Source organism: Sinocyclocheilus rhinocerous, unplaced genomic scaffold, assembly GCF_001515625.1.
Source record: "Sinocyclocheilus rhinocerous isolate Xijiao unplaced genomic scaffold, SAMN03320098_v1.1 scaffold683, whole genome shotgun sequence".
Taxonomy (NCBI): Eukaryota; Metazoa; Chordata; class Actinopteri; order Cypriniformes; family Cyprinidae; genus Sinocyclocheilus; species Sinocyclocheilus rhinocerous.
Genome location: NW_015642819.1, coordinates 785,169 through 796,512, shown reverse-complemented (window position 1 = coordinate 796,512; position 11,344 = coordinate 785,169). Strand labels below are relative to the sequence as shown.

At 37.5% G+C, this 11,344-nt stretch overlaps 1 protein-coding gene across 2 annotated transcripts in view; it reads right to left on the bottom strand.

Annotated features, from left to right (window-relative positions):
* Positions 1–11,344, bottom strand: part of LOC107756599 (sushi domain-containing protein 6-like) — a 41,198-nt gene that overhangs the window by 20,858 nt on the left and 8,996 nt on the right. For both annotated transcript variants that reach the window (XM_016573779.1, XM_016573780.1), the window contains exon 2: positions 10,197–10,349. In XM_016573779.1, coding sequence (XP_016429265.1) covers positions 10,197–10,308 — 112 coding nt within the window. In that variant the 5' untranslated portion in view covers positions 10,309–10,349. The remainder of the gene's footprint in view (positions 1–10,196; positions 10,350–11,344) is intronic.

Below are 11,344 nucleotides of genomic sequence, written 5' to 3'. Positions count from 1 at the left end.
ATGAAAATTATGCCATTGCAAAGGTAAAAAGAAAATGCCCCTGTAAATCACTTCACCTCATATTAGGAAGGCTAATTTTTGATCAGAATTTTTGATTATTGATCAGAAGGTGATCCTTAATTTGTTTTAAATTAAGGAGGAAGCGCTCTTGATTACAAGAAGAAAAACACTGCTCTTAAACTGGGTGTGTGACAGGTATGGCTGAGGAATGTGGTTTGGCCGAGGAAAAATTTTCAGTCAAAATATTTCTTTTTTTTGCTTTAACCCCTGACTACTACAACAATTATTACAACTTTTGTTTAAAAGAATAATCACACAATACGCTATTTCTTCCATGTTTTAATTTTAATGGTAAACTCTTTGTTTGCCAAAAAATAAAGAGTTTAACTCTTTAAAATAAAGAGTTTACTGTGGGAGTACTACACTCAACCAACACCAGGGAAGGCAGTTTTTGTCAGAGCCCTTTGTATTCTTAATTTTGACATTAATTTTCATTTTTACACCAGACATATATATATTGGTTCAAAATATCGGTTATCGGTCTACTTGATCTGTAATAATCGGTATCGGCATCGGCCTTGAAAAACACATATTGGTTGACCCCTAGCGTGGACCAGTCTTAACTTTTATAAAGAATATCTCTTTGGGTTTGAGACTTTAGTCTTTGCAACTTTAGGAATCTTATCTACTCACAAACAGCTTGTAACACTCCAAAGAGAAAGGAAAACTTGAAATTGCATCATATGACCCCTTTAATTAAAAAAAAAATCTTTCTGACACTGAACTTTTGAACAGTAGAAAATCAGTATAGCAAAATCTATACCAGCTGACACATTTCTACAGTCATAATGCTCTGCTCTAACCTCACACAGTGATTCATTCATAACAGATGTTTGTTCATTGAATTCTTAATACAGTTACCACCAAAGCCCACTTCACAAACCTCCTGAGATATCCAGTGGTGTTGGCCAGCGTGTTTATTGCACTGCAAGTTTTGATGTTGTTGATGAAACAAGCACACCACAGCTGCTGAGATATGAGACCCACCCGTGACATAACATATCTTGAATGGCTCTCAAAGGGCTAATAACAGTATGTGGTTTCCTTCTTGTAAGAAAACCCTGCACGAGAGAGAGGAGGCCGCGAGATACCCAAGTCTAATGTTTCTGTGTACATAACATGGTTTGGACAACATGAGTCCTGCTGCTGGTGGGAGGGAGGGTTGAGTCGATATGTGTGAGTATGTATGAGTATACTGTATCCACATATGTTCTGAAGTGGACTCAATGGGTTAAAGGGAAACACAGCAGGGGCGTCGCATATCTGTGACGGGAAAAGCTGACTGCTAGAGATAAAGCACACCCACAGCCTCTCATGGCTGAGCGGGAAGCGGTGTTAGGAAAGTGAGTTCCAGCAAAAGGGGTGTCATTCCTTCAGGGATGGAGGAGAGGAATGAGTTTCCACATGCATATGTCTCATAACACAGAAAAAAAAAACACAGCAAAAACAGACAAACTTGGCTGCTAGAGCAAAACGAGCCCTGACAAGACATCCAGGAGACTCTCCCTGGATAAAAGACTGATCCATCCGAAACGAAACCATTACTGGATCCACCAAATCATTGAAGATTGATTTAACACACAAACATCGACCAAATATTGGTAAACATTTCTCAGGATCACCCTTTCAACACTGTTAAACACTTCCTTTTTGCATTTTGTTTATTCACAGAGACACAGTAGCATAGACTGGAAATCATGAGAAGAGAGAGAGAACAAGCAGCCAACAAATCAATACAAATTTATAATAATAATAATGAAAATGTATAATTAGAGATCCAGTGAATTATAGTCATTATTTTAAAAAGCAATAAATGGCTGATATTAAAATGTGGTATTGTTTTGTCTAAATAAATTAAACAAAATCAATAATTTTAATGTAAAGTGAATTTAGGCATCACAGTGTACTAAAGATTACATTGAACAGTGTTATTAAATTGATATTTTTAAAGATTAACTTCAAAAAAGCATTAAAAAACAGCAAAAGAACTCTAAATGTAAAAATAAAGGAAATGAACATGAACAATTAAATATCCAGTAATAAACAAAATAAAAATTACTAATAAATGTAAAATGTCTAATATCAACCCATAACCAATACAGTACTGATATATCTAGCTAAAATAATAGATAATATTGATCACTGGCCATAACTAAATAAATAATTGTAATAATGAATAATAAAAAAAACAGCAGCTATCAATATCAGCCATAATATCTAAATCAATTAATCCCTAATATATTTAGTGTCGTCTTGTTCGTGAGCATGTGTACCCATCATACCCTGAGAGCCGTCACGCACGGACAGCAGTGGGGCCTTAAATGAGGCCTGTCTTCTGCAAGACAGAACAAAAGCATTAACCGAAGCTCCACGTGTTCTTTATTATGCCCTTTTACAGCCCAAGGTCGACAGCTGACTAATTTAAGCAGCTCGTCCTCCTGAACCAAATCGACTGGGAGGGAAAACCGAGAGACACAATCTGACAGAAGACACAGAGGAAGACTCTATTGTTCCTCTCGCCTTTGTCGCAGTGAAAAGTGGCAGATGGGTGTTTTGCACACTTCTGATTCAATTCGGACAGCTGTGAGGCACAAGAAACTCCTCTTCTGTGTACTAAGAGGGAAACAAGGAAGAGATCGAGAGCAAGAGGGGGCACCCGGTGCCCATGCTGTGTCTGCTATCAGCGGATGGCTCTAGACACAGTGCTCTTGTGTTCGGGATCTGCTGTGTCTTGGCTCACTCACTCCAGGAATGCACTCGGCCCACAGCTAATGACAGACTGGAGCCTCTGTGGTGCACACAAGTAGTTGGAGCAAAAGCTGCTGCCAGTCAGCCGCTTGGATCCTTGGCCAGCAGCTGTACTCAGAGGTGCTGACATCCATTGTGCTGGCTAATGGCTACTAGGAACATGAGTGCGAAAAGAGCATCTGTTTAAACTTGACTAGGCGACTTAGGGTCATCAGTGAATGGCTATCAAACACGGTCCACACACACAGATGGTGCAGTGAGTTGAAGCAAGGCTGGGAGTTTTTTTTTGTGGCAATGCTAAGGAAAAAGGGTGAAGTATTGTTTTCTCAGATGGATCTATGTAAATAGTTTCACTTTTTAATCTCACGCCAGTGGCAGAATACAGTCACATCACGAGCCAAACCACCAAGGGATCGGTTCTTCAACGTGCAAAATGCTAGTCACAGCAATCTCACATAAACTTCCTTAAAATTATTTACACTGGGCAAAATGTAATCAAACTGTTCTAAATGGAAAATTTACTTGATGTTGCAATGTCTGATTCACAAACGAATCATTCAGACTAGTCCTTTGAACCAGATCAACCCAATTCACTAAAGAGATCCAAATAAAAAGAATGATTTGCTCATTCAGACACCAGATGACCAGATTTTCAGTGAAAAACAACTTCATTTGGGTCTATTTCTCATCTAGAGTTACCAGACTTTTAGCAGATATTCACCTTATTTTTAACGTAAGAACAGGTGTGGCCATTTGTAACTTAAAAGTACAAAGCTTCCAGCGTCAGTCACTTCAGTTATATTAGTTCTATAAAAACAGGCTACTGCTTGATATTGCAAAATGGTATTTGTTATCATATTAGAATTTTTGTAATCATAAACAAGGGTTTGTGGCAAAAATAGCTTTACTGTTCACTAACACTTTGTTATATTTCTAGTTATGTAACTATAGCGGTTAATGAATTGAAAGTTTCACACATTCACAGGAAATAGCTTGCAGCGTTGAAAAATAAGGTGGATGATATAACATTTCTATGCTGCTTTTGTAACCTTTTTGAACCTTGAAAGCTTTGTTCATTGTAATTACATGGGAAAAAGCCCTAGTACAATCTTCAGAACTTCAGTTTTTTTCCACAGTATAGTAGACATACAGGTTTGAATTTGAAATGAAGTAAATTAAGCAACAAAGTGTATCCTACGCATTTATGCAACTTGATTTACATGTGTACTGAGAAAGAACCTAGGCTAATCCTCATATGAGGAACAGTCTGTCTGTTAGTCATATGTTTCCTCATACTTCCTCATAATGACTTGATGTAAATCAGTAACTCTGTCTCGCCTAGCTATACAAGGCAAGATGTGGGTTCTGTTACAACTGAATCACCATAAGAGCCAGTGACGCAAGAGTTTTGTCATTAAAGGCGACAAGATGAGAATTGGTTTTTATAAGCCCCCGTGGGCCAAACTGTGTGATTTTCCTAATGTGCAATGAAAATCTGAAATATTGACTACTAGTAACTAAGCTACAAACAAGTGAACATGTAAGTATAGATCAAAGAAAGAAACAGGGAGTAAATGTTATTTTAGATTCACATAATGTAGTCCCTTTCTACTTGTGATAAACCAGACATTAATCTTTAAACTCAATCATGCCATCATGTTTGACAAGGGCGTGGATGGACGCGTAGGGTAAATACGAAACAAATCACTCCCTTCGTGAAGTGTAATAGAATCTTTCCATGTCGAAAACTTACATAGCTTAAAGCTACAAGCTAAGCTAGCTGTGTGATCGACCATGTCACCATCAGCAAAAAAAAAATAACAACCCAAATGATTTGACACCCACACCAACATCTTCCAGTCTAAAACATTTGGTATAAAATTTGGGGACTGCACAACATCTGCTAAACATGCGCTATTAGCATTAGCAAATCTTAGAAGGCATATTAGCAACTATGCTATTTTGTTACAAGGTTAGAAACTGAGCCTAAAGTATACTTCAAGCAAAGATAAACAATAGTTGCAGCCATTGATGCAATGTATGCCTTAGCAAGCCATTTCCCACTTTGGGATTTAACCACCATACAACAGCAGAAAACTAAGGAGGAGAGCCTGAAGGACTATCATATGAAACCTTGAGGGGAAAAACAAAACGCTCAGTCTTAGTTGAAGAAGGGAAGCAGACATTTACACATCTGTTTCACATGGATTTTCCAAAGTAGAAGAATCAGCTCAGCACTATGACTTTAAAAATTGCATTACAACAGAACCAAAACTTGGGGAATGTAATGTTTATAATCACAGTTCTCATTTTAGTCATATAATGTGCCTCAAACAAACATCACTTTTACTGGGAAATTTACCATCAAATGATGAGTTCAAGGGCTTATTTGCAAACATCTCTCAAACCCACACAAACCACTTCCTGAAGCATAAGAATACTTCTATCTACACTACCGTTCAAACGTTTGAGGTCAGCAAGATTTATTTAATTTTTTATACAACAAGGATGCATTTAGTAGATCAAAAGAAACAGCAAGGCATTTGTTACAAAAGATTTCTATTTGAAATAAAGGCTGTTCTTTTGAACATGCTATTCATCAACGAATCCTTTAAAAAATTATTTCCACAAAAATATTAAGTAGCACAACTGTTTTCATCATTGATGATAATAAGAAATGTTTCATGAGCAACAAATCAGCTTGTTAGAATATTGAAGGACTGGAATATCAGATGCTCAAAATTCAGCTTTGTCATCACAGGAATAAATTACATTTTAAAATACATCAAAATAGAAAACAGCAATTTTAAACCGTAATAATGTTTCACAATATTACTGTTTTTACTGTACTTTGGTGACCTTAAGAGACTTTCAAAAAAAAATGTTTTTTTAATTTTACTGACCCCAAACCTTTGAACAGTAGGTCAGGTGATACCTTTAATGGTTTTAGCATGCACATGAAAGTACCTGAAAAGAATCACCATTAAACAATTTGTGTTGGAAAATTCCATTTATTTCTCCTTTTTGGATATTCACAATGCCTATTTGTCATTTTGTCATTAGCTCACTATGCCAGCACCTCATCCAATGTCATAATGGTCTGAAACCGGTCTTTGCTGAGGTAAGAATTAACATTAGATAACATTATGGAAGTGGTATAGTGATAAATCAGAGTAAGAAGTGAGTAACATGGGAAACTCCTCTAGTTCACAATGTGCCTAGTGCTAAAAACAGAGCGACTTCAGCTGTGTGCCTTCAGGGAGCTGCTTTTCATTCTCACACTCTGAAATAGTGTGGGCTGAGTCAAGCTCCAGAAACCCTAAGATCAGCCTCCGAGCACAGCAAGGCTTTCTTTCTTTTTTTTTTTTTTTTTTTGCCTTCCTGTGCTACTTCCTCTTGTTTGTTTTTGTGAACTACACATGTGAATGAAGCGATGCAATAGCTAAGCTTTATAAAAAGAATTGTTCCAAATAACATCATTTCATAAAGTAAGATAAGATCTGGTCCCTCCTTGTATCTCCAAGCTTTGTGGATGCTTTAATGTGACACAATCTAGGTGCCTTGTTTCAAGCTGTTCACGAAAAAAGTTGCAATCTACAAATTGCAGGTCCTGAAGCATGTGCAGACCTAAACGCCACAAATTATAGGTATTAATCCACAAATTACAGCTTCTGCTTGTTGATGGAACATTGCTGTAGGGATGCACTCCCATTCAGACGCATTGATGTTTGGCAATGGTCTTCATTGGAATAGCAAACCCATTATTGAAGATGGGTGTATACATAGTCATGGCCAAGTAGTATATGATTCTTTGTTTTGTGTCATTAGCTTATGTAAAGCACCAACAAATTTATGAATAGATCCATATCATCACCGTCACTGTCCACACATCTGATTCAAGTTCAACATTCAGAAGCCTCATATGATTCCTTCAACAAGTTCTACAACAGTCCAGACCAATCCAGATCACAGATCTAAGATCTTGGACTTCCATTGAGGTGTCGATTTCATGCATTTATGCCCACTAAAGCTCAAAGTATACTTAGTTTTTGTATGTGTACGCTAACGTATACGTACACTCGAACGCGTAGCCTTTCAAAGTAAACTCCGTTTGATAGTGTGCATGAACACAGGCGGTCGACATGCGCTCTAGAAAGCTTCATCTTTGTCCAGAGTCTGATGTATTTTTCTCCAGAAGTTATGACTGCTAAAAATGTTGTTATACTCTTTTAAACTAAAGTTGCGTCTCTCTCATAACCGGCTCACACAAGTGCTTGTCAATGCAGGCGTCTGTTGTTGTTGCAGTCTTCAGCATTATGTTGTTGTTCCATCTCTTTAGTTCCATTTTCTACATTGAAACAACGGCCCGGGCCAGTGCAACAACTGATTAGTGCAAAACCAAGTCAATGTGCATGTGCGACCTGTGTGTAAAAAGTATGCACGGTTACAAACATTGGATGGTGCGCGTACAGTACGCGCATACTATTGTGACGAAATTTGCATCATGCACACTGTACGCAGACCCTTGCGTATGCGTAAAAACCGAAGTATACTTTGACTTTAAGACTCGAGGCCTGCCTAGGGAACATCCAATCACCTAATGGAGAAATTATCAACCCATTCTCATGAGAATTCATAGGTATTGTACTAATTGTTAATATTGGATGAATTTGTATGATCTGACTTGTACAAAAATGTACGATTAGTAGGTAAAACATCACCATGATGATCCACGAAACCATGCGGGGCATGAGCAAATCATACAAAAACTTACAAATGAGATTATTCGACTAATTCAACAAATTATTTTTAAAAAAATCTTTAAAAAAAAAATACATTTTTTTTTTTTATAAAAACAAACTGTCATGAGACGTTTAGAATCGTATAATGTTATAGTTTTATAATGTTAGTTATATAATTTTTATATATTATAATGTCATTTTTTACATCTTAAATCATACAGAAACGCAAAACTCTCAATTAAACAAACAAACTATTCATTGAAATATACCCAGGATAATGCATAAACTTATATTAAGGATGAAATGAGCAGTCTCTGCTTTACTGGTGGCACCAAATGGAAACTGCAATCAATTTTCAACATTGCAAAGCAACACTTGTTCATCTTATGGTGTAAAATTGTTGCAAACCCCTAATTTATCCAAAAAACAAAAAGTAAGACAAGGGACTGTTTATTTTTAATCCTGTTCATTTTGATTATTTTTGTAGCTGTTAGTGGCACAGAAATTACACACTTTACATTTAAGCACGCTGAGGAGATGGACAGAAAGAAAAAGGATGCTTGGGTGGACGCACAGAAAAAACAGCCAAAATATGGCGCAATATCACCGACAGACTTTCATCGGATGACCTTGAAAAATCATCCCTTCTGTCCGCTGCTTGGTCTGTGGGGGGACTGAACATGTAGCATTCAGCCGATGTACTAGATCCATGCCAAACACATGTGAGAAGCCATACATCCATGCATACACACACACACACACACACACACACACACACACACATATTACTTGGGATCACTTGGGACACTTTTGTCCCTGGCTCGACTTTGTGGTGCTGAATCAATGAGAATGTGGCCGCTTGGAATCAGTGTTCCAGCCCAATCCCACCATCCCTCAACCCCTCCATCTCTATCATTTATTCTCCAAGTGCAACGTTCTCAGTGACTCACATATTACATAAGGCAAGAGACACTCATTTGCCTGTTGAGCTGCGTTCACGTGTTGTTAAGGGGAAACAGTGCAGATGCCGTGTGGTTTTGGGAACGGAGAGTTAAGTGCTATTCGGACAGGATTAGTCAGTTTCAGTTCAGTTAAAATTATTAAAAGAGAACGGTTTGATTTCAAGTAAAAATTCGGATGCAATTGGGAGCATCTACTGTTACAAAAGGTCATCACAAGACCTATTTTAATAATACACCAGTTACTCTTTATTTTCACATTCGCGTAACTTCCAATATTTTTGTAGATAGATGACTACAGAATTTTACGCAGATTTGCAGTAAAAAGCATTTGCAAACCTGTTTGTCATAGAAACTTAAAAGGCTTCCCTGCAGTTTTCCACCAAAATAAAAGTTTGAGGGTTTAAAGCTTGCAAGTGAAGGTTTTTTCTTACAGTGCATTTGTATTACAATAAGAATTTTTCTGTCTTAGAAATAATAATAACAAAATTATTTATTATTATTATCTTTTCAATTTCAGTTCATAATTTACTTTTGGCCATTTGACCATAGGATTTTCTTAACTTGGATACTGTGTTTTATGCACAATTTTATGCAAAAAGTTTCCATGTGGTATTGAAAATTGTATTGAATATCAATATATTTGAAGGCATTGTATCAAAGTTAGAAATTCCAGTATTGTGAGAACACTACTTATATATGTGTTATATTTATAACATTATGTATATAAATAAGACTACAGTGGCCATTCGGAACCATCTGTGATCTGACTCTCTTTTTTGACTTCATTTGCTATTTATGCAGCAAACATGTACTTCAAGCACCAACTGTTATTTTACCCAGAAAGCTGGCAAAGAGGTCTACAAACACAAAATGCTGAACCACACATTCACCTGACCTCCTCAGATATTAAAAAAAAACAACTAATCCCATCTGAATAGGGCCAAAGAATACCTTGAGCATTATAAAAACAAACACACAAGTACCCAAGTGACTGAGGTCACACATACACACCGCAGTCTTTGAAACAATACTTCAACTGCCTGTCAACAATGGACATCTGTCTTTGTTCTCAGGCTAAGTTTGCCATGCAGAGCAAGATATAGAGCTATGTTAGCGATGGAGACACTGGATGAGACTCACACAGAAAGGGGCAACAGGCATACAAGGCCTCAGTGACGAGAGAGTGAGAGAGAGAGAGAGAGAGAGAGAGTGAGAGAGAGAAAGCCCATCCCCCATCAACACCTCCCAGATGCTCGACTGAAAACAAAGAAATGATGCTCATTTTATTCCATCCGGTAGCTTAAGTCCAACGGTTATTTCTGTTATCACAGCACTGAGAGCGACACAAACAAAATAACAAAAACCTTTGTCTTTGACGTCAAGAATCATAGATGCCAACAGACAAAACCATCCCACTATAAACCATCTGTGACTCAGAATTATGCAGAAACTGAATTCAATATAATATAATGAAAAAAAATAAAAATAATAATAATGCCTGAAATCTCCATTCCTGCAAGTTACTTTACACATTTCATAATCTAAGGAGATTTTACTTCCTGCTAAATCAATGAGGCAGTTGTCAGCATCTTAAATATCAATGCTTAAAGAGTGTCAGAGTGGATGGCATTGGAAGGTTTAGGTGTAGGAGGAATATGGAGGAGGTTTTTGTGAATAATCTCACCTGAAGCTTGGCCTGTGGGGAGCATGCCGAGAAGGAGGAGCAGCAGGGATGTGGCGGCCACACTGTGAGCGAGCGAGGCTCTTGTCTCACACGCTACCATTCCATTGCACATCTTTCAGCCCTGCTTTTGCAGCAAGAGTCCTCCGGCTGAACCTAGCAACAGAAATGCACACTTATAATTACAAGGAGCTCAGTTAGTGTATTAAAACAAAACAGAAGTGGTAGCTACAACATTGTTTATGAGTTTTTTACCACGCTCACATGGAATTTGTGCTCACAGAATTTCACTGAAAATCAAGCAGATTTCTTATAACAAAAATCTCAGATTTCTTATAATCAATAGTCTCACATGGTAAAAGCAGGCTATATTACGGCCATAAATATTCTTTACCTTACAAAAAAATGAATTTAGCATATTTTAAAGGAGACATATTATGCCCCTTTTTACAATATGTAACATAAGTCTCTGGTGTCCCCAGAATGCGTCAGTGAAGTTTCAGCTCAAAATACTCCACAGATCATTTATTATATCATTTTGAAAATGCCCATTTTGAGTGGAAGCAGAATGATATACGATTTTCTGAGTGCACACATCCGAAGCACACGGACAGAAAGCGGCTGTCACAGCATGTGAGTACTAAACTAAGTTCTCATTCACACACAAGTTTACGTTAAAAACACACATGAGTTACAAAAACAGTCGGCTATGTCCGTGAAGGTAAACAGCTGGGAAATAATTTGCATGATTATTTTAGATCTATGTGGCAAGCAATATACAGTAACAATATACAGCAAGCAATATACAGTAAATAAATCAATAAATCCACTGCTTTCTTGTCTACTCTGAGGCTGGGACTCTAAATAGTGTTCTGTGCAGCCAAAGACATGCCAGTTAGCATGTTTTCCTCAAACTTTCGGCATGTCATTAGAACTGGTACACCATTGTCGCTTGCGAAATCACAATGATGGCGCCGTGGGTGGAGACGTACAGATTAAGGGGCGGTAATATTATAATGAGATCCCTTTGCAACGTCACTAGGGGAGCGAAATCAGACGCGCTCGTTTTTTCAGACGCTTGCAGAAAAAAGCTTACCAAAACAAAGTTACTGGGTTAATCTTTTTCACGTTTCCTTGGTTGGTAGATGCAC